The sequence below is a fragment of the Podarcis vaucheri genome (assembly GCF_965113315.1).
Source record: "Podarcis vaucheri genome assembly, chromosome: 5".
NCBI lineage: Eukaryota > Metazoa > Chordata > Lepidosauria > Squamata > Lacertidae > Podarcis > Podarcis vaucheri.
This window is the reverse complement of record NC_138763.1, coordinates 82,493,787-82,517,316: the sequence shown is the minus strand read 5'-3', so window position 1 is coordinate 82,517,316 and position 23,530 is coordinate 82,493,787. Positions and strand designations below refer to the sequence as shown.

The 23,530-nt window shown below is 44.8% G+C and overlaps 1 protein-coding gene and 1 long non-coding RNA gene across 8 annotated transcripts in view; one reads left to right on the top strand and one right to left on the bottom strand.

The window, feature by feature from the left end:
• Nucleotides 1-23,530, top strand: part of SH2D4B (SH2 domain containing 4B) — a 93,555-nt gene that overhangs the window by 50,007 nt on the left and 20,018 nt on the right. For 4 of the 5 annotated variants that reach the window (XM_082222477.1, XM_082222476.1, XM_082222479.1 and 1 more), the window contains exon 6: nt 2,935-3,062. In XM_082222477.1, coding sequence (XP_082078603.1) covers nt 2,935-3,062 — 128 coding nt within the window. Of the gene's footprint in view, nt 1-2,934; nt 3,063-4,297; nt 4,439-23,530 lie in introns of those variants that run through there. The other variant, XM_082222480.1, reaches the window with a different exon arrangement.
• LOC309532343 lies at nt 4,304-23,415 on the bottom strand. Of its 3 annotated transcripts, none has more exons than XR_014219785.1 (4): nt 23,285-23,415; nt 15,896-16,047; nt 6,503-6,728; nt 4,304-4,432 (listed from the first exon to the last, which is right to left on the bottom strand). It is a non-coding gene; the product is annotated as an uncharacterized lncRNA (long non-coding RNA). The 3 variants fall into 3 exon arrangements; XR_014219786.1 differs by having other exon boundaries at nt 6,503-6,725; XR_014219787.1 differs by lacking the exon at nt 4,304-4,432 and adding an exon at nt 4,943-5,479.

Here is a 23,530-nt window from a genome sequence, read left to right as displayed (position 1 = left end):
ACTGGTGCACGGCCCGACCTCCAACTAAGGCCTTATCATTTCTGCTTCTCACATTCCAGGCAGAGAGACTTTTGTATGCTTAAAGAAAGACATCAATGCCTGCTTAAACCACAATCTAGAGTTCCTTGAGTTTGCTTCCACTCCATAGCTGTCGTGTCTGCCATACATACAGTAGTTCACATACCGCACCACCAAGCAAGCTGAGTATTAGGAGTGGACCACAGGCAAATGTAGCTTTGCCAATACAGGCTGTAAAGCACCTGGGTTTTATGGACAGAGTCCCTATCTGAGGGCCCTTGTACAGTTCAGTACTTTTGCACCGTTTTCCTCTAAAACTAAAAAAATCAGAAATCTTTGTAATCAAGAATGCAGCAAATGAAGCAAGTCAGGTTGTGGTTGAGAATTTCTTTACAAAATCCATTTCAACTTAGTTGTGAGTTCTCTTTTGGCCAAATTAATGCCCCCTCTGATTGTATTTTTATTGATCCCTTGCCTGTCTGGTAAGTTCTGTGGGTTTCCAGCAGTGAAAAACAATCCGACATAGCAGATGGAGTTAGGCAAAGTTTTATCAGTGGCTCCTCTTGGGTTTACACAGCACCATATGATATTATTAATTAGTCTTGGTGTTATGAACAAGCGAGTGGAAACCCGAACATGCTGTTAGTTTTTTTTTATAATGTGCAACGGCATACACCAAAAGTTCCACTAAGTAAGTGCAAGTCTCTTTGCGTCGATTTGTATTTTCATTTTTAATACCGAGACTCTCAATTGTCAGTCTTTGCTCCTGTGAAGTCTGGCAGCTCAGTAGGGCAAAAGGAACCCTAGTCCCTTTCTGCTCGGCATTTTGCGTTCCGCTTTGACAAGCAATCCCTTTGTCTTGCTGTGTTTTGATATAGAATTGTGCCTCTAATGGTTGCTGGCATTCCCAGCTTGATTAGGGAATAAAAAAATGTAGCCTCCAAAAGGCAGTGAATTCTCTATGTTTTGCTGGTGAGTTGCTTCTTGTAGCGATACTGTGGTTATTTTTGTTATTCCAAGCCACTTAAGATGAAGGAGGCTCTTCCAAAATAAAGTCATAAGAACATTAAGAAAAGCAATAATTGTGAAGGGCTATTAAATATTATTCAGCTTTGAGTTCTAAGCCTTTTAAGTTCTAAAGTGCAACTGTTTAGTGTGGAATTCAGCAATAATTTAGATGCGAATGCTTTCTTAATACTCAAGTGAGACCAAGAAGATCCTTACAAGGCTATGGCAATTATTCCGTACTTACCCAAAGCTGTTTATCCATCTCTTAAGTGATATTATTGTATGATCAAAGAGTCAGGTTGCCTTGCTATCTTCATCCTTGTGGAGAGCTAGAAAGTTGATGCTCACAGGAAAATACACTTAGATCTTTAGATCATCTTAGTGGAATTTGAGGATTGCAGCACAATATCTCCTGTATCATTGCAGTAGCCTTATTTGTGGATTCAGAAGAATGTGAGGAGGTTTGGGGAGGGGGAGCAGGCACATGCATGCTGTCCTTGCCCTTATGCCCCCATGTGCTTTGGGTGTGCCCACTCCACCCACCTCAACTTCCCCATATTGCATGGGAAGGTATAGAAGGGGCTTGACAGCATGTTCAGCTGAAAATGCTTACAAGCACCTTTGCTACCAGGAGCCCTGGTAATTCAGGATTTCCCATCACAGGAAGGCTTGTGAGCATGTTCAGTCAAATGGATGAATACGTTTACATGGGAATGGTTCCACGCTATAATTCCTGTGAAGGCATCTCAATGTGTGGATCAGCTTTCCCCACATGCCTTACCATTCTGGCTTGGGCTCTCTGAATCGCCTTGTATTTGACAACTTGCTTGGTCACCACAGGTGACAAGGGATTCTATGCAGGTGGCTGAGCAATGTTCCAACCCTCCACGTAAATGCAGTGGGCTGGTTAAGGAGGGTTGGAACAACAACAGCAACAATTTATTACTTGTACCCCACCCATCCGACTGGGTTGCCCCAGGCACTCTGGGCAGCTTTAGCCAATGATCCAATGTTGACTTTGGAAGAATGAGAGAACACACCCTAGAGCAGCAGTAGGGAACCAAATCCTTGGGCTGGGCTGGGCTGGACAAATGTGGTCAACCAGGCATCTTTATCTGGCCCCATGGACTCCCCTCAATCACACTCATAATTGACTGCTCCATTCCCCCCCCCCCCCGGCTGGAACGTTTCATTGAACTGTGAGGATGCCTGTAGCTTATACACGTACAGGCTTCAGTTTTTGTCATGGTTGGACTTGCATCCATTACTCCACCCACTGCTAGCATCCAGGCCTGAGAAGGCTGCCACTTAGGCAATCTCAGACTGAAAATGTTCCTCATCACTGCTGTAGAGGCATGAATGCAGACAAATGGTGCAAACAGTGCCCTTCCACATCAGGAGCTCTGGATGGAGAAGATGGGCAAAAGATAAGGTTCTGTTCCACCTCCAGGATGAAAGCCAACAAAACAAACTAGGCCTGGTTTTTCCATAGACTCACGTTTCTTATCACTTTTCAGGAACTGGGAGAAAAACCTCAAAACCATTTTAGTGTGCTGCTTCATTGTACTCTGAAAATTACTCTTTGCTTTGTCTCTTCGCCTTCTTGAACCCTGGGTGGGTGGCTACTATGGACTTTTGGGTGGCAGCCCCCTGGTTCTGAAATGGCTTTGGCAAAAAGACTTGCCTGGTGCCTTCTTTATGCACCCCCCCATGTTTAAGTAATCAACCCTCATGTTTAATTAGCCTGAAGAGTACTATAGAAAGTGGGAAATAGCATTTTCCAAACCATAATTGCCTCATTGACTGGTTAGAAAAGAAATCCCTTTTATTCCATAATGTGCAATTTCATTTCGGCACAGCAATCTCCGTGTGACTTTAACCTTCTTCTTTTCTTTTCATTTAATACAGTAAAGCCTGGGAACGGCCTCTGAGGCCTTTCTCCAGAGAAGTTATTATTCAGTGGTTCAAAGAAGAGCAGCTTCCACGCCGTGCTGGATTCGAGAGGAACGCTAATACTGTGGCACCTTGGTTTCATGGTAAAACTGTTATTTGTTGGCGTTCTTAAGGCTGAAGTGCTTTTCTGGGAAGCTTATAGTGGCGGGGGTGGGATGCTCGAGAGGTTTGTTTATTTCCTGGAGGAAGCTATAGCATATGAGACGTGCTCAGCCTGAGCCCCAAAACACAGATGCCTTTTCACAGATAAAAAAGGGAACAGCTACATCTCTCTCAAAACACTATTTCGTTAACCTCGCTGACGTTTAATAGCTGGTGCAGTGCAGTGGTCAAAATAGGCATGGGGCAAGGGCATCAGTGAAGCCAGTCCAGTGCTCCCACTGTTGTGTCCACACCGTTCCACCATTTTCACCTGCTGGTAAGCCCAGCAATATGGCTGACAGGAGGCTAGGTGTTCTGTGGTGTCTTCTCCATGGGCATTCCGTGTACCACTTCAGAATGTGCAAACACGTATGAATTAATGCTGTCCTGTACAGGCAACTCCCCATGTACGTGTGTTTGAGGAACATGTGCACATGCATGTGCCCACTGCTGCTAACCTGGAAGTGCAAAAATGGCACAAAAATAGCATCTAGCAATCCCATGAGCCTTTGCAAGTACAAGCACCGAATTTGACACCTGTGGAAAGTTGGAGTTTGAACAAGGAGGGTTGAAGGGAGGGATTGCCATGGAGTTTAGTTTTTTTTTAAAGGATTTTTCAAGGGTTTCCAGGGGTATAGAGGGTGTTTGCAGGCTTTTTCAATGGCGTTCCCAAAATATGTGATTTCACTTAAACGTGCGGTGCTTTGGAATATGACGCTTGCGTAAATGGGGAGTTGCCTGTACTGTACTGCACTTAGAAAACTAGCACGTTAGGGAGAAAGCTAGGCTAAATCCTTTCTCCCTGACATCTAAAGTTCCATGTGCAGGGACTATTTATATCAAGGAGATTTCAGGCGTGTGAACTTTCACCTGCAGTCTTAGGTAGTACAGCCCAGTGAGCAATGGGTTGACCTCTGAGCTTGGAAGCTGACAGCTTTCTGGTTCTTAATCTCACTTTAGCTATAAGCTCTCTAGGTGATTTTAGGCTTGCCATTTTCTGGCATTGTCTTAGTCCTCTGGTCTGCTCATAATAATGATAATGGTACCGCTGGCCTGCCTTAGAAAGTTGTTGTATTACTAAGGTGTTAAAGGTTAGATATTCAATAGTCGCAAAGTGCTAAGAATGACTGTTATTATATGATTGTTCCGTTGCTTTTCTTTCTCCCTAATATTGTAGCTCACAGTGCCGCGACTCTTGCATTTTTGTTGCTGTCTTGATTAATTACTGCATTGGTTCCAGTGACAAAGGTCCATGCAAGCCAGCCTTTTGGCGGAAGGAAACATAACCTGCCTCAAACTGAACTGAAGAAATCTGAGGGGGGGGGGGGGAAATATTTTAATGAATCAAAAATACTTTCAGAATGCTGTTAATTCTGGTCCTGAAAATCTATCCTAAAACGTTTAGTCTTATTTAGAACAGTGCCAAATATTTATCAGCTTCACTTTTCAAGCAGTATCAAACAATTTTGATATGGTAGAAATTTTCTATTAAAAAAATACTTAGGTTGTGCAAATAATTATCATTTTCAGTGATATCTTTGCAGCTTGGTGGTTGTTGCTTTGATTGCCTTCTTTGCATGCTAGGCAGGGCCATTCCTACCATTAGGCAAAAGGCAACTGCCTCAGGTGGCAGATCCAGTGTGTGGGGGGGAGCAACAGCATTCACTTTTACCTCTGCCCAGCTTGTCCTAAGTCCCCTATTCTGGTCTGCTGTCTCAGATGTGGTAGAGGATGCTACACCTGTCAGCAGTCTCAAAGTGAAGATTTAGCTGCCAGTCTGGTGGGCTTCTGTGTGTGCAATGGGGAAAGGGGTATCGTCTTGGGCTGGTCAGAGGCTGCTTCTTCCTCCCTTTCTGTATGAACTACTTTGGCAATCCCACCCATCCAAGGATCACAATGTAAACAGAGAAATGTCTCTATTCTGTGTGGCCAGTCAGATTTGCCTATCTGATGCTGTCACTGATAGCAAGCGATTGTGCAAGGAAAAGTAGGAACACCAATAAGCAAGTAACAGCAACGAAAGGTGAGTAGTTTTAGCTTTCCTGTGGTTTTATTGGATTCGAGGACAGATCTGTGCAGGCAGTGTAAGGTCAGGCCTACTGGCAGGCAGAAAGCATTGACAACAGGCCTGGGTGAAATCCCTTTGCTCATGAAACTGCTGAGTTGTCTGAGAAGATCTGTAGAGCACTTGACTTAAAATATCAGCTGCTTCTGATGACCACTTGAGCTGCTCAGCCGCTATCGACTGAGCATCACTTTTTTGCCTCTGTCTCAGCAAAGTGCGAGAAATTCCTTAATACAAGGACTGAATCTGGCCTCCACTGCGTTCTGGCTGAAATGAAGCCCTTTGGAATCAAGCCTACATTGGTGAAGAAAGTGTAGTTGAATAGTGCTCTCAGAGTCTCTTTGCCCCTTCCCACCCCCCGCCCTGCAGAAAAGCAAGATTTAAGTATATATAATGGATGAACTATTAAATCAATAGGTTGTTGTATTAGAAATAATGGTAAACCTGCTCACACTCGCATGCAAAGTGCTTTGTGAGGTAATGCTGCATTCATTGAATTTTATTTTATTTATTCATGGCATTTATAGGCAGCTCAGTTGGTTAGAGTCTGAAACTGACAATGCCAAGGTAGTGGGTCCGATCCCCATTTGGGACACCTGCACGTTCCTGTGTTGCGGGGAGATGGGCTAGATGACCCTCGGGGTCCCTCCCAACTCTACAATTCTATGATTCTGACTTTTTCTCCAAAGGAGCTCAAGATGGTGTGAATGGCAAAGCTCTGTTCACTGTGGGGATGGAAATTGTGGTTTGGGCATGCCTGTAAACCTTGATTACAAGGGGGAAGATATTATTGCAGGGCCGATGGGAATCAGTAGGATTGTTCCAGTTGACCTGGAGGGGCTTTGAATGGAGGCTGACTGAACTGGTGAACAGCAGGAAATACTTGAATCAAAAGCCCCTTTGTGCGGTGTCACAAATCGCTGACATATCTTTGATAAAATAAAATAGATGAAAGTTCACCTCCATGTATCTGGGTTTGTGAAAAAGAAAAGAAAAATAGAAGAGGTCTGAGTGTTTACAAGATGCCAAAGAAAGTCAATTTCTATGTGATTTAAATTCAAGCTAGTCATTACACAGAGTGAATAGTACAGATAAAAGGGCTGTATTGTTATGATGAAATGAATGCATGCAGAACAAGCTTCCTAAACTTGAAATAATATTTAGCGGAGTTGGCTAAAACACACAATTTTTAAAAAATTGGGAGGGGATTGTCTGACATAAGGATTCCCCCCCTTTCTTTCCAGAAGCCCTATCAAGGTGTAGAGATCCTACTCACTGAAATAGATTTGCACAGGGGAAGTTCTTAGTGGGTTATACCTTAAATACCCAGTGTCATGAGTGAGGTGCTGCAGTTGTCCAAGGACACATTTAGAGTACTGGTGGAGTGGATACAGCGTTGGAACAGGGACATGTGAATTCAAATCCTGGCCAACAAGCTCATGAAGAGTGACCATGACCCAACTGCAGTCTTTTAACTTAAACTCTCTCTCAGGTTTGTTGTGAGCATACCGTGGGATAACTTCCTATGGGGCCTGCTCTGCTGCTTGGAGAACAAAGAGGAAAATGATTTTCTAGATCCATCTCAGTTGGGGTTTAGACCTAGTTTTGGCACAGAAAGTGCTTTGGTCACCTTGTATGATGACCTCTGTTGGGGGAGAGATGGGTGAAACGTGTCACTGTTAATCCTCCTTGACCTCTCAGCAACTTTTGATACCATCAACCATGGTATCCTTCTGGAGCCGCTGTCCAGGTGGGTGGCACCGCTTTGTGGTGGTTCTGCTCTTACTTGGACGGTCATTTCCAGAGGGTGATGCTTGGAGGAGTGAGCGCTTTTTGGCCTCATATCAGACTGAGGCACTCTTAGTTGGCAGTTCCCTAGACTCGATGGATGGGAGGTTGCTGTTTTTGATGGAGTTACACATCCTCTGAAGGAGCAGCTACACAGCTTGGGGGTACTTCTGAATCTGCTGCTATCACTTAGGTGCCGTGGGCTGCCTTCTATCACTAGTGGACCAACTACATCCCTGTCTGGAAGGCCTAATTCTGCCTTCAGTGCTCTGGTAACCTCTACGCTAGATTACTGCAATGTGTTATATGTGAAGCTGCCTCTGAAGTTAGTTCAGAAACTTCAGCTGGTGCAGAATTCAGTGACCAGGCTGCTCACCGGGGCAAGGTGCTTTGAGCATATACTGGCCCATGTGCACTGGCTGCCGATTAGTTTCCTGGCCCAGTTCAAAGTGTTGGTTTTGACCTGTAAAGCCTCAGATGGTTCAGGACTGCAGTACTTCAAGGACCGCCTCTCTCCATATGAACCTAGACCCTGCAAGCATCATCAAGGCCTTCTTTGTGTACCTCCTCCATGAGAGGTCTAGAGGGGTGGCAACATGAGAACAGGCCTTTGCTGCAGTGGCTCCCTATTTGTGGAACGCTCTCCCTAAGGAGACCCACCTGGCACCTTCATTACATATCTATAGGCGCCAGGGGAAAATGTTTCTCTTCTCCCAAGCCTTTGGCTAATAAAACAAGCTGGCCTTTTAATCTCTCTCTCTCTCTCTCGGGATATTGTTATTGTTTGTTACTAAGTTATGTATTTTTGTGTCTTTATATTGTAATTTGCCCTGTGATCCTTGAATGAAGGTCAGCATAGAAATTTAATTAATAAACAATGATAAGTTTCATGGGCAGGGGATCACCTAAGAATGATAAGTAGGCCGTTCCGTTCAGAGGAAGAGTGAAATGTATTGTGAGTTGTAAGACAAACCTTTGTAGGACAGAGCCTTCTGTACCTATGGAGATTTAGAATCCTGGAAGAATATTACACATGCTAGACATTCTAGAACAGTTGGGGGTATTATTTCCTTAAGGACCATTGTGTTGCATCATCATGAAGCTGAAGCAGAACAAGGGCAATGCTTCCTTGCTCTCACTGGTTTTGCCTCCAGTCGTGTGAGAGCAGATGGCTAGACTTGATGGGCCATTGCTTTGATCTAGCAGGACTCTTCTTACATTCTGGAGCTGCTGAGTTAAAAATATATATAGAGAGAGAAATGGGACCCAGCAGAAACAGGGAATGTATTTGCTGCCACAGTAAATGGGATGAGAACGTTTCTGGTGCCAATCAGGGGGTTGGGAGTGGGAGAAGAAAAATGAGGCAATCTGCAGAGGGCATGAGAAAATCAAGCAGTGCTTGGGGGCTGAGGGCTTACTGGAAAAACTGCAGTGGCTGTTTCTTTTCTTGCTTTTCTCTGGCTGTTTTAAGGTGGCCACATGGGCCACCGTGTTCACCACAGATGTCTCTGAAATTATGTTTTGTCACAACTTAGTGCCTTTCTGAATGAGGGATCTGGGGGATCTGGCTGTGTTATGTAATTTTGTTTCTCAGCATCCCAGATGCGGCATTGCAAAATCATGGACAAATCACATCAGCTGTGTCAGACAATTGGATTAAACATCAGTGTGGGGAAATGAGGCTGACAACTCGATGGTGAGGGCATGGAGGAAACAAACCTGACATTAACAGCCGCATAACTGAAACTGCGCAAATGTATTTTCAGTGTGTGCCATCAAGAAAAAGCGAGGCACTTTTGGACACTTAGGAAAATGTAAGTGAAATGAAGTAAACAGGTTCAGCTACACCATAGCTGCAGTACTCTTGAGGTGAACGATTAGACAAAAATAAGGAAGCATTTGGTCGAGGGTTCCAATGTTCATTTGTAATCAGTGCCTCTGTGGTTGTAGAATACTTGCATTAATGTTTGGTGGCGTACAAGACTGTCTCCAGGTGATTATGGCTGTTTTTCAAGGTCAGTCAGTCTTCAGCAGTACCAAGGGGGGAAAAGTTGATTGCCTTGTTGACTCCAATTCACCTCCCCTGGGAAGGCACCGTGGTGGTTATTTCCCTCCTTTGTTCTCACAAATAATTTGATCCTTCGTACAACATGTCACCTCACTTTAGTTTTTAATAATTGTTGAGAAGGCTGCCCGTCCTTTTGAAGGCCTTGTGATTGTCATTCTAGGGCCATTGTAGTTGAGAAGTGTCTGCACCAAGACGTTATTAGCAAACACGATAAATGTTTTAGAGCCGTGGCCTCCTGGAGGAAGAAAGAAGAGTATCTAAGGGAGGTAACGTGATCTGGGGCATATGGCAAGGAGAAAGGAAGCGAAAAAGGCCAGCACTGCTGTTGCTCTGAAACCGGAGAGCCAGAGGGCTGAATAATTCATGCCGACGGTCTAATTGTCAATGTGGAAATAGGCCTTGCTAACCCTCCACAATGCACCGAACATCTTTCCTTTGTGTTTAACTGGGAGTCAAGTGCTTATGCACCAAGGTTGTAGATGATGGATGGAAAAAAGATTGCTTTATTGGAGAGCTGCTACTGATTCAAAAGAGGGGGGAAATGTGATTACATCAGGTGCTAGCACAGATGTGGAAACAGACTTGCTTGCTGAAGCATGATGAAGGCTTAAGAAATAGAAGCAGCCCCCTGTACTTTGGAAACGAGTTGCCCTGGGCATGACAATGCTCAGTATTAATTTAAAATTTTAATCTAATCTTGAGGCTTAAGCAATGAAAGACCAGCCATGTCACTAATTAAGGATGTGCACCAATGCCAGGGCATGTGGATTTGCAGGTGTTTTTGCTTTTGATTCCAGTTTTGTTCTTGTCTGACTGTTGGTGAATCCTAGCAACTGCTAATTAACATGTCCAAGAACTTCTCTTTGTGTACAGAAATGGAAATGGCAGCAATAGCCAGTCATGGGGGGGGCGGTTTCCAGACATTTCTGAGTCTGATGAGTGGAGCATGATAGCAAAAGTCAGGCCAGGTCAGAATCCCACACATATACTTTTGCAGGACCCCAAAAGGGTGTGTGTAGAATATTGGTGGCTTTCAAGGGGTGGGATGTGGGTATATCTTTCAAGATAATAATAATAATAATAATAATAATAATAATAATAATAATAATAATAATTTATTATTTATACCCCGCCCATCTGGCTGGGTTTCCCCAGCCACTCTGGGCGGCTTCCAAAAGAATATTAAAATACTATGATACATCAAACATAAAAAGCTTCCCTAAACAGGGCTGCCTTCAGATGTCTTCTAAAAGTCTGGTAGTTGTTGTTCTCTCTGACATCTGGTGGGAGGGCGTTCCAGAGGGAGGGCGCCACTACCGAGAAGGCCCTCTGCCTGGTTCCCTGTAACTTGGCTTCTCGCAGTGAGGGAACCGCCAGAAGGCCCTCGGTGCTGGACCTCAGTGTCCGGGTAGAACGATGGAGGTGGAGACGCTCCTTCAGGTATACTGGACCGAGGCCGTTTAGGGCTTTAAAGGTCAGCACCAACACTTTGAATTGTGCTCGGAAACATACTGGGAGCCAATGTAGGTCTTTCAAGACCGGTGTTATATGGTCTCGGCGGCCACTCCCAGTCACCAGTCTGGCTGCTGCATTCTGGATTAGTTGTAGTTTCCGGGTCACCTTCAAAGGTAGCCCCACGTAGAGCGCATTGCAGTAGTCCAAGCGGGAGATAACCAGAGCATGCACCACTCTGGCCAGACAGTCCGCGGGCAGATAGGGTCTCAGCCTATGTACCAGATGGAGCTGGTACACAGCTGCCCTGGACACGGATTTAACCTGTGCCTCCATGGACAGCTGTGAGTCCAAAATGACTCCCAGGCTGCGCATCTGGTCCTTCAGGGGCACGGTTACCCCATTCAGGACCAGGGAATCCCCCACACCTGCCCGCCTCCTGTCCCCCAGAAACAGTACTTCTGTCTTGTCAGGATTCAGTCTCAATCTGTTTGCCGCCATCCATGCTTACCACCACAGCTGCTTGCCCATGAGGGCTGTTCAGAAAAGCTTCTTTCCTTTCATTTTAAGCTCCATCACTTGATTATGAATTCTCCTGCACGCGAAGACAGTTTTCAGTGGATTGAGTGGCCAAACTAATAGTGGGTCCAAAGGTCAAGAAGGTGCTTTCTGCACCTGCTGTAGAGGGAGATGCGGGGCAGATGGGGCTCATCAACCTGGGAAGAGAAGGAAAACTCTGGTCCTAAACATCTGCTGCCTTGTAGGGTATCCTTAGGAGAAGAAAAGACTAAAGAGTAAACCCTACAAAAATCAGGAGTGGACTCCCTAAGATGGTTGGATGGTGCCTTTCGGCAACACCTGCAGCCACACTGGTGCCAATGTATTGCTCTGCTTTCCTTTGGACCCAAAGGTCTTGTTGTTTGGGCAGCCCAGGACCTCCATACACACTGCCCAGGCTTGTGCCCCAGGGAAGTCACTTCAGTGCTGCTAACACAGTGTTTTGGCTTCACCCCTGGAGGCACACTCCCTTGTCTCTTGACGGATGCCAACAACAGCTTAATTATCCAATGCTTTCATGTCATCAAGATTGCTGTATGATGCTTACTATTATTTATAGTTATGCTGGGACAGCTTTCAATACCTTTTCCCAACATACCCTAGCAGGGCAAACCTATATCTCTGGGAACTTATGTCTCTGAACTGCGTCTCTCAGCATCCCTTACCATTGGTCATGCTGGCTGGGGCTGATGACAGCTGGACTCCAACATCAGGAGGGCTGCAGGTCCCACTGCTATGCATGTGTACTCAGAAAATCCCATTGAGTGCTACAGTTTCAGCCTAAAGAACACTTCCTTCTTTAGATGAATTTCATGTTCAATACTATTTATTTATTTTATGAATCACTTCCTGTGAAATATTCTGAAGTGAATTAACAATAAAGCATTTATAAATTCATTTTCTGGCCAATGTAGATAAAGGCAAATTCCATTTAAGAGCTATTTCAAAATAACTTTAAATGGGTTAGTAGATGACTATCTGATAATTAATCCAATGTTTTGACTCTCATATTAAATATTTCTTACATAGATTTTGGCTCAAGCTCAATGTTTGCATAAAACTACTAATGGAATTGGACACAATGCTTGCTGAAAATAGATTCCACAGCACACATTTTAAGTCTAACATGTGATCAGAACTTGGGAAAATGACTTGGCTTTCCCTTTTTATTTTATTTTATTTATTATTTATTTACGGCTATTAGCCCATAAAATATATACAAACATAAGAGGACAGAGGCATAAAAACCGATATATTCGGCACCAGAAGGAGAACATCACGATGCAAGGGTGGGTCATTGAGCAGAGCCAAATAACAGCTTGGGGCCCGGGGAGCTCCAAGGGACGGGTCGCAGAAAGAGGAAAACTGAAGACGAGATCCGACATGCACTCTCATCATAGCTGTCCGATTAGTTTTGGTGATGATGTTGTTTTTTTGTGGTTTTTGTGTGAGAGATAACCGCGTTCAGGAATCTCGCCACCTGCAGAGTTACAGAGGGATCTGTGTCCTGCAAAAGTAGTGCGGCGTGTGACTCAACAGGCCTGCCAACCAAGCGCAATAAAACAGGACCTAGGAATTTAGTCCTGGCTATGCTGTGTAGGGGACAGTTGAACATTATATGTGGAAGAGATTCAACAGTTTTCCCGTCACACACGCATAGCGGAGACACCAAACCCTTGGAAAATCTGTGGCTCAGCAGGTTCGATGGAAGGACATTGAACCTTGCACGAATAAATGCAAGTCGGTGTGGTACAGATGAAAGAGATGACATGTATGATGGAAGGCCAAGTGGTGGGGTTATTCCATGATACCTGGGGGAGCAGACACCCCCACCCCAGGCGAGGTTGTGTTGATTTTCAATGTCTGCTAATCTTTGCTCTATAAGGCTTTTGGCTGAGCGTAAGTTCGTCTTTAAGGAGTCCGCTGGGGAAATTCCGATGCTCAGAAGTTTGGCTTGGATTTTTCCTACCCACGGATTGACAAAGTCGTCCCGCCAGAGGCACTGGAAAAGGTAATGGTCGGGAAGCCTATGCCAGCTAGACAGCCAATAGCCAAAGACTCGCTTCCAGATGACAGTCTCCAATGATGCAATCCTTAACTCCAAACGTATGGCTGCGTTGCTCACACACATGGGGAGTTTCAGGAGGCGACGGAGAAACTGACTCTGCAATGTCTCAAGCGATGTTAAATTGGACCCTGGGGCCCAGAGCGGGGCAGCATAACAGAGGGTGGAAACCACTTTTGCGTGGTATACCTTCAATGCAGAAGGGATGTGGGAGGCTCCATCGGCCGCAAAAAATTGGAGTAGAGTATAAAGTATTGTTCTCCCTTTGTTTAGTAAATACTGTATCTGTGGCTTCCAGCTTAGGTTGTAGTGAAAGAAAACTCCCAGGTATTTAAATTTGAAAACCTGTTCTAATTGGACTCCATCCAGCTTCCAGCTGTAAGTTTTCCGAGACCTGGTAAAGACCAGGACTTTAGATTTCTCATAATTAATTGTCAGATGGTTAAGTTTGCAATAAGCCGCAAAAGTCTTTAGAGCTCTGCATAAACCGACTCTAGAGTAGGAAAGGATCGCTGCATCGTCAGCATATAGGAGCAGAGGGCAGCAGAAATCATCTAGGCGGGGGGCATGAATGTTGGCTTGAGACTCATTCAGAAAGAGCTTCATATCGCTGATAAACAAGTTAAAGAGGAGTGGGGCCAAAATGCAGCCTTGGCGCACACCTCTATTTATTGGGACCTCGTTGGATAGGTTTCCCGCCGGTGTGAGTCTCACTCTAGCCGACGACCCGTGGTGTAATTGGGCTATAAGCCATAACAGCCTTCTATCTATGCCCCATCTCTCTAATTTCTTCCATAGACAGTTTCTTGGGAAACTGTCGAAGGCGGCCTTTAGGTCTATGAAAGCGACACATAGGCGCCCCCGACTCGGGGCAGAATATTTTCTGGCAAGATGATACATAATTACCATATGGTCAGTGGTCGAATAATTGTTCCTAAAGCCCGCTTGCTCATGGCCAATCAAATTTGAGTTGTTTGCCCAATGGGATAGCTTAGCTACAGGGAACCAGGCAGAGGGCCTTTTCGGTGGTGGCGCCCGCCCTGTGGAATGCCCTCCCATTGGATGTCAAGGTGATGGACAACTACCTGACATTCAGAAGACATCTTAAGGCAGCCCTATTCAGGGAAGCTTTTAATGTATGATATTTTAGTGTTTTTTGGTTTCTGTGGAAGCCGCCCAGAGTGGCTGGGGAAACCCAGCCAGATGGGCGGGGTACAAATAATAAATTATTATTATTATTATTATTATTATAGACAGCAAAAATTTTGCATAGATTTTCCCGATGATAGACAAAAGGCTGATGTTCCGATAGTTCTCCGGGGCAGCAGGGGGACCCTTTTTATGGACTGGCACGATCACGGCCTCCTTCCATGACCTAGGGATAAGCCCCGTAGAATTAATTGCGTCAAAGACTTTGGCCAGGATTTCAGCCCACCACCTCGGATGCGCAACAATAGCCTCAGCAGGGACTAGATCCGGCCCAGGGGCTTTGCCCGTTTTCAAATCTAATATTAAGTTCATTATCAGGTCTGGGTCGGTAGAGGGCCACAAAGGTAGATGGTCAGCTCGGAATTCCGTGGGTGAGTTGGATTCCTCTGCCAAGGAGAAATATTTACTCAAGAATTGTTCCCATGTGGGCGCGGGGATAATCGTCAGTGGGTACTTCCTTCCTCTTTGGTTTATCAGAGCCCAAAATTCCTGTGGTCTGCGGGATCTAGAAGCCGCAATCAAGGCTCGCCAACGCTTTAAATACCACTCACGTTTGGCCAGCTTTAAAGTCTGTTTGTATGTTCTTTTGGCTTGTAAGTAGGAGGATGGTAGAGCCTGGGCATTAGAGTTTTTATATTCATTATAGATGGAACGAAGAAGGGATCTTGCTTGTTTACAGGAGGTGTTAAACCAAGGGGCCCCAGCACTGCAATGTGCTACTTTCGCCTTTTGAGGAGGTGATGTAAAAAAGGCGGTAAGGTTTGTTATAAGAAGGTTGAAAAGTTTCAAAACCGAATTGGAATCTTGTAAATCAGTAGTTATTTGTGGTAGATAGGCAGTGATTTCCCTGTGGAAAAAATCTTGGTATTTTTGGGCCACAGCCTCGGACCATTTGATCCCTCTTATTTTGATCGCTGATGAGGTTTCCAGAAGGACTGGGTGTTTATAGTCATTCTGGCACCGGAACAATGACAAAGTGGTCACTATAGGGAGGTGATCACTGAAGTGTTGGTTTTCAACTTGGAAGGAAAGTACATTGACGGCCAAATTTGCGGAGATCAAGAAGTAATCGATAACACTGTTAGATGCTGGTCCCAGGCGAGTGAACTCCCCCGGTATATCGGGGGGGAAGGTGCCGTTCAAGAATACTAAATTCAGGCGAATGGCCATTTGGTAAAGGGTCACTCCAGCTTTGTGACTTGGCTTTCTGCATCTCACTCTCCTGCTTCAGGGAATGTCCCTTATAGAGGCGTGCAAAAGAACTGATCCCAAATCAGGAACCAGGTGGATCCACTTTGGGTAGATTTGGGTCTTGTCTGAGCTGAAGTGGGATCTCTCCAAAGCACCACAAATTGAAATAAGGATTTTAAAAGTCCTTTGGGGTGCTTTGGAAGTTTGCATATACGGTAACTCTTTTATGTGTCATTATATTGTGAATTGTTTTGTGATGCTTCATGGGAAGCCATTCATAAAAGAAATAAAGAAATTGAAGAGAAATACTGCAAATATAATGGCAAAAGTACTGACGCTACAGGTAACTTTTTTGCAGACGACCTTCCTACTGACCTACCTTCATAAGACTACATCCTTATCGATTTCAGCCTCTAGATGGAAGTCGCTGAAGCTGTCAATCTGAAGTTTCTTTTGGAACCACAATATTTTTGAGGCTTGACAAGGCAAAATTATGCTCACGAATGGGCTCTCAATGGGGTTGCTTGCACTCTGCAATCATGCCAAGGGAAAGCACGTGATTACAGAGAAATATGTAGAGAGATCAGACTGCAAAACGTTGTCACTCAGGAAGCAGTGGGAGACAATACTTAACCTACTGACATTACAATGGAGAAATAGCAGAAGGATTATTAGAAAATAAAAAGCAGACTTTGGGGGGGTAGGTTTCCATTAGCTGTTTTGTACACACATAAAAATTTTGAGTTTATTTATGTGGACCAAAGGGGTCAGGTAAGAAACCGTAAGCCTGTGGTGAATATAAATTAAGGCACTTTCTTTGTAGCCTCTCTCAGACGCTCGAGAAAGACTTTAGCCCCATTTCCATCCTTAGCAGTTATATGGCTTGCATGTTTACCTACAGTAAAAGCTTATAAGACACAAGCTATCTATTATTATTATTATTATTATTATTATTATTATTATTATTATTATTATCATTAAAAACCCACATACATTCCCAGGTGCATACAGTTCTGAAGGATGTAGATTATGCAGATGCAGGGAATTTCAGGCCCCACCCCTACCCACCACCACCAGGCAGAGGAACAACAACAATGGGATGTGCAGAGACAAATTCCAGAGCACTGGTGTGCTCCCCTCCCCACCTATCCTGTAAAAGTACAGTGGTGCCCCGCAAGACGAATGCCTCGCAAGACAGAAAACTTGCTAGACGAAAGAGTTTTCCGCTTTGGAGGTGCTTCGCAAAACAAATTTCCTATGGGCTTGCTTCGCAAGATGACAATGTCTTGCGAGTTCCTGCTGGATTTTTTTCCTCCCCCCCTTTTCTAAGCCGCTAAGCCACTTATCAGCTGATCCGATCAGCAGATAAGCCGCTAAAAGCCGCTAAAAGCCGCTAATAGCGCTAATAGCGCTAATCCGCTAATCCTTCAATGGGCTTGCTTTGCAAGACGAAAAAACCGCTAGACGAAGAGAATCACAGAACGGATTCTTTTCGTCTTGCGAGGCACCACTGTAGTCCAGAAGAATCCCATGGTATCAGAAGCTGCTGAGAGGTACAGGAGAAACAACAGGGTCACAGATCCCTTGTCTTCGAGCATAGGTCTTCCAAAGTGACTGAGTTTCAGTGCCGAAAGTTTGCCCAAACTCTTCAGCTGGAGCTTTAGTGGGCTGGCGCTCCTCCCTGCCCACTGTGATCTGTTGATGTAGGTGTTGGAAAAACGTCCTGGGGGTGCTTGCAAGCTCCCAAAACTCTGAGCGTCCTCCGGTACGTGCAGCTCTGGAAAAGGCATTTCAAATCGTCTGCAGTGCGCTCAGCGACATATACCAGCTGGTAAAAGGTAAAGGTAAAGGTACCCCTGCCCGAATGGGCCAGTCTTGACAGACTCTGGGGTTTGTGCGCCCATCTCACATCTATTGGCCGGGGGCCAGCGCTGTCCGCAGACACTTCCGGGTCACGTGGCCAGCGTGACAACGCTGCTCTGGCGAGCCAGAGCCGCACACGGAGCGCCGTTTACCTTCCCGCTGGTAAGCGGTACCTATTTATCTACTTGCCCCCGGGGGTGCTTTCGAACTGCTAGGTGGGCAGGCGCTGGGACCGAGCAGCGGGAGCGCACCCCGCCGCGGGGATTCGAACCGCCGACCTTTCGATCGGCAAGCCCTAGGCGCTGAGGCTTTAGCCCACAGCGCCACCCGCGTCCCCCTGGTATATGCACACTAATCTTCTGACATAACGCAGCAAGAAGAGTGAGACATTGTAGATCTAATCTACTACAGTCATACCTCATGTTACGTCCGCTTCATGTTACGTTCTTTCAGGTTACGTCCTGCGGCAACCCAGAAGTACCGGAAAGGGTTACTTCCGGGTTTCACCGCTCGCGCATGCGCAGAAGTGCAAAATGACGTCACACGCATGCACAGAAGCGGCGAATCGCAACCTGCGCGTGCGCAGATGCTCTGCTGCGGTTGCGCTCTTTTCATTTTGCGAATGGGCCTCCGGAACGGATCCTGTTCCGGACCAGAGGTACCACTGTATTTATTTATACACTATGTACAGACAAAAGCATAACGGCGTCCGTTCTCTCCAGCTCCGATAGAACAAACGGAACAAGTAAAAGTGAAAGTACATTATGGTCTTCCATTTCCCACACTCTCCCCAGGCAGGCATGTGATTTACAACAATCTCATCTGCAGCATCAGAGGAGTGAAATTGCTAACAGGAGGTCCCCTTTGGATGGTGGGGTTCAGCTTGCTGCCTGTGGAAGGGGATTCTACCCGCTCACATTATTGGCCAATTGTTAGCAGGCAGTTGACTATTGACTAATAGACTATTGTATTTTAATATTCTGTTGAAAGTCGCCCAGAGTGCCTGGGGAAACCCAGCCAGATGGGCGGGGTATAAATAATGAAAAAATATTATTATTATTATCATTATTAGCCAATTGCGAGCAGGCAAGGGGGCAGGCTGCTTCCGGGGGGCAGACCGAACTGGGCTTGCGGGCTTCGCTTGGGTCCACGACCTGGGAATTTAAGGGACCTGTGGCCTACCTTCCTGGGGAGAAACAAGGTGAATCATGGGAAGTGGGTCCTGGGACTTGAAAGAGTATATTCCTTTGCTATCAGCTTTCTTTCCCCCAGCATTACCGTGCCTAGCTACCACTTCCTTAGTGTTAAGAAGACAAACCTTTATTCTAGCACCCATTAAATAAAATCAATATATAAATGCATCAGAAGCAACTAGACAAATATTAAGTTCACTTTGTTAATTAGAAAGTTCTCACTTGAGCTTAAGCAATTTAGAAGAGGGGGGGAGGGAACTGTTCAAATTCCCTGGAGCTATTTAATCTTTAATTGAAATGTGGGTTTCTAAGGAAAAAAATTATTTCCAACTTGTGTGCTTTTAATGTGCTTGTTTGGGCAGAGGGGGGACCCCTCTGTGAAGGGTATAACATTCACTTTGTGGTGGATTTTGGACCTGTTTCATTTACACAAAGCAACTGATCCAAAAAGAGATACCATGTATTTGTATGTGGCAAATACGAATTCATATATTGCAAAGAATTAGTAGAAGTGCACTGATATTTGGTTAGGTTTGGCAGCAGTTCCCTGTTGTTTGTACTTTCTACACTGTGGCTACTGTAGCACTGAGACTTAAGGCATTGCTTCTTAGGATGGCTTTAAAGAGAGTTGTGATTTTAATTTGTTCTGGTTTCAAAGTCCTCTTATTCCTTGGCTTTGTAGTTAAGTATAGACGGTAATTTGGAATGCGTCGTAAATATATATTTTAGTAACGCTGCTCAATAAGCTGCAAAGAATGATATCCGCCTGCCCCCCCAGCTGGGCAGCATACAAAATTAATACCCTATTTTAAACAACAGTTTTCTTTTGCAGCAGTGTCACTGAAATTAAATAATTCAGATTAAGTGGTTCACGGGCTCTAGACGAGGTGCTTTGAATCTGAGCTACGATCAGAAATCTGTTGGAAGACATTAGGAAGCCAGTTCCGATTCGGTTGCATTGCTGGAAAAGGCTGGTTCCTTGGCCATCAGGGATGATGGCAAACTGAGAAACAGGTGAGCAGGCAAACAGGGAAGTGGAGACAGGCAGCCTGGGAGCAACTCCGAGAAACGAGTTGGTTACTAATCTCTTTTGTTTTGTTACTGCAGCAGCCTCAGAGGGTTTCCAGACCGTTGCAATTTGGGATGGAGGGGTGAGAGTCAGTCACATTCGGGCAAATTCAGGTTGCACAATAAAGCTGATTTGGTGCTCTTGTGCAAAAACCTGCTTCCGCCCCTCTGCTTTATGCAATAAGGAAAATGGTGGGGAAATGTACCAGATAGTGTGGGATAGTAATTGCTTGACACAAGGCTATCTAACCTTCATCTGAGGTCCTTTCTCCATCTCTCTCCTCTGAGAGGTGGCTTGGAGGCTGATGACTAGGGGAGGTGGCCTTCTCAGTTGTGGCTCCCCATCTGGCACTCCCCAGTGAGGATCACCTGGTGTTTTCAGTGACATCTTTTCAATGCTGGTAAAGTCTTACCTGTTCCCCCAGGCCTTTGATGGACTGAGATGGTTCTGTTTTATCGTGCTGCCGAAGCTTCTTATGGCATTTTACATGTTGTATGAAAAAGGAGGATTTTCGCTTAGGCCTCTTCACATGTATTCTGCAGTGGTACCATTCCAAAGGAGCTTCCCTATACGTTTTTCCTGAATATCTGAGATGGCTCTTTATGTCCTGTTTTGGGCTCATTTGCCATCTCTCTGACACACAGGCTGAGCTTAGCTTTAACTGGCTTCTACAGCAAACAGTTATTTTCACATTAGCAACAAATTGCAATTAGGGCAGGCGAGACACAGTTCAATATGAGTTGCCACCAAAAGGAAAGCAGTGAAGGGTGTGTGTGTGAGAGAGAACAGCATCTCTAGTAAATTAGTAACTTCTCAATGACAGTAATACAATGTTTGGTCTTCTTTCAGGCTGCCCAATTAACCTTTTTGACTATTCAATACGTAAAAGCCGGACCAATCATTTTACTCGTCCATCATTAAATAATTGAAGTCATGTCAAAGATGGTGTATCAATGAAGAACTGAAGTTGTTGACAAAACATTTACACTCTGTTGATGGTGAACTTGAGACGGAGATGAAATGAAGCCGATCAAATCAATAATAGACCTTCGATACTTGTTGATTATTGATTGTGGTCATTGGTTTAAAACCAACGAAAGGAAAGACTGCTTCACGTAAAGTGTTTCTGACATATGGAATCATTACATTCAAGAACTGTTGATGGCCTCTTGCTTCAATGGCTTTTGAAAAGGGATTAAATTTATGCAATGCTTTTTTTCGTGGGAGATGCAGGGCTATACATACCCCTAAACATTTTGTGTATCTAAGTTTGGCCTCATTGAGGGGCAGTATTTCAATATGAGTAGGAAAATGAGAGTACTCCTAATTATTTATTTTTTTTAGAAAAAACCCACACTGAATTTATTTATGGCAGATCTAGGTCCAAGAGATGGGATCTTTCCCCCCTTTTTAGGACTTCTCATTTATTCTAACTTTCAAAACATTTCAACATGAGAATCAGTTCAACCCAAAGGCATTTGGTGCAGATTAAAACAGAATGCTGAGCAGACATCTAAACAGAGTCTTATTAATTCAGAATTGCACAACCTACTAGTAACTACTGGAAAAGGGTCAAAACTCAGAGAGCAAAATTGGTGAGACCCCTTGGGGATTCTTTCATATTCCATTGAAGGCCTTGTAGACGAAAAGATCAATGAGTCAATATGCAATGACTCAGCCTATGTCACAAAATTCATAGTTCTTTGAGTTAATTCATCATGGTGCAGCACTGCTGAGCAATAATGCAACCCTGCAGTGTTAGGAGACAGCTGCTGTGACATACATTTGTAATACTTTAATATGTCCCAGAGGATCCCCCCCCCAAAAGTGTACTGCGCTCAGCAGGGCTTCCTAGATGAAACTTCTCAGAGTTTTTGAGAGTTAAGGCTGTGGTTTGTATACGTTTGGTTCATAGCTGAGGAGACTGTCGTTCATCATAGTGCACAGTAATATTTTGAGGCACTTGGTGATAACGAGAGGACCAATTGCATTTGTATATAGTTTAACCTGATGGGTGATGTTTATAATCCAGGCCTGCAGCATTCATATGAAGAGAACTACTGAAAACAAGCCCCAAGGGTGGTGGGGGTGGTGATACATGGACACACTATTTCAGATTTCCAATTGTCTTACAATGTCTCTTTAGGTTTTATCTATTAATAGTTACTTGTTTAATTATTTTCTTTACTATGAATTGTATCGCAAAGTCGCACAAAGAGAAGGCGGCTTGTGAAAACAGCCTTTCTTTTCCTTTACTCCTACAGTCTCCTGTACTCACACTCACACCCACACCCCAAAACCCTCTCCAGACAGTAATCCCTATCCAAGAGAGGGAGGTGTCTCATATAAAGCTGCATTGTAAGAGGGGAATTGCCCAAAACTGGGTGAAGGGATCTTCTTTCTGGTTCAATTTTTTTGCTCAATTTTTTTTTTTTGGGGGGGGGATTTCTCCTTCCTACTGCAGTCCTGTACCACACAACTCCCATTGCTGTGCATGTGTCTCTCTATAGGGGGGTAGTCGAAGAATCAACATTTATGATTTATTTATGTCTGTCCTGAATTTCCCACCATCATGCAACCCTGATAGTAGCTTTGCAGATCTTGAACTGCAGCGCTCTAGTGTTTATATTCCCACTTGTGGCAGAGCTGTCCTAAACATGAACATCAGAAGGGAGTCCGCGTGCAGTCAGTTGAACACTTTCCTGGGAGCAGGTCTGATTGTCTGCTAAGATGAGCTTTCCAATATACCACTTTGTGATGCAGTCTTAGGTACCACACCCAGAACACACAATTCATAGAATCATAGAGATGTAAGTGTTTGCTAATACCGGGGGCTTATGTTGTGTTCCTCTTTTGTACCCGCAAAATGTATCTTCCAACATTCCACCAATGGAACTAGGGATGCTCCCTTGCATGAGATCATGGGGTGGGGCGGGGCTAGCAAATGTCAAATCAGGGAAAATACAATCCAGATCCATCTGAAGAAGTGTGCATGCACACGAAAGCTCATACCAAGAACTAACTTAGTTGGTCTTTAAGGTGCTACTGGAAGGAATTTTTTTTTATTTTGACTATGGCAGACCAACACGGCTACCTATCTACTACCAGATCCAAGAAGATCTACTAGATCAGGATTCCTCAACCTTGGCCCTCCAGATGTTTTGAGACTACAATCCCCATCATCTCTGACCACTGGTCCTGCTTGCTAGGGATCATAGGAGTTGTAGGCCAAAAACATCTGGAGGGCCGAGGTTGAGGAAGCCTGGACTAGATCTACCCCATGCCTTGGAGGAAACAACTGCAGCATGTCCACACACTTAGGGTTGAAGAGCAGGGATACTAAAGCAGCTGGCAACACCCAGTTTAGAAACAATGCTACCTTAGAAATCAAGCATTTCCTCACATTAATCTGGTGCCTCTTTTGGATTCTGATTGAAGCACCCATCAGTTAGGCTGAAACTATCCATCCTCAACCCTGCTCTGACCTACTCCCATCTCTTGGCTCCTCCGTCCCAGGGAGATTCCATCTGCATCCAGACATAGTCAGTTTCAACCCCACCCATGACTGTGTCTTTTACACAAATCCAGCCATCCTTCTCTTGCAGATTTTCAGCCCGCCTGCTGCTGCTCCCCACCAGCTTACCTCTTCTTATGCATCCCTAGTCCCCACAGGTACATTAAGGAGACATGAAGAACATTTGTCCACCCACAAAGGAGACAAGTTTGCAGTATGGCAGCTGATCTATCAATAAAGGCAGCCAAAGTCCAGCTCAGTACAGGAACCTCTGTAAATGTAGTTGGACAAACAGACCAGTGATGTCATAATGACCGTATCGGCCAATCAGGAGGCATTTTCATTTTCTTCTAGCTATTGACTATGTAACTGATG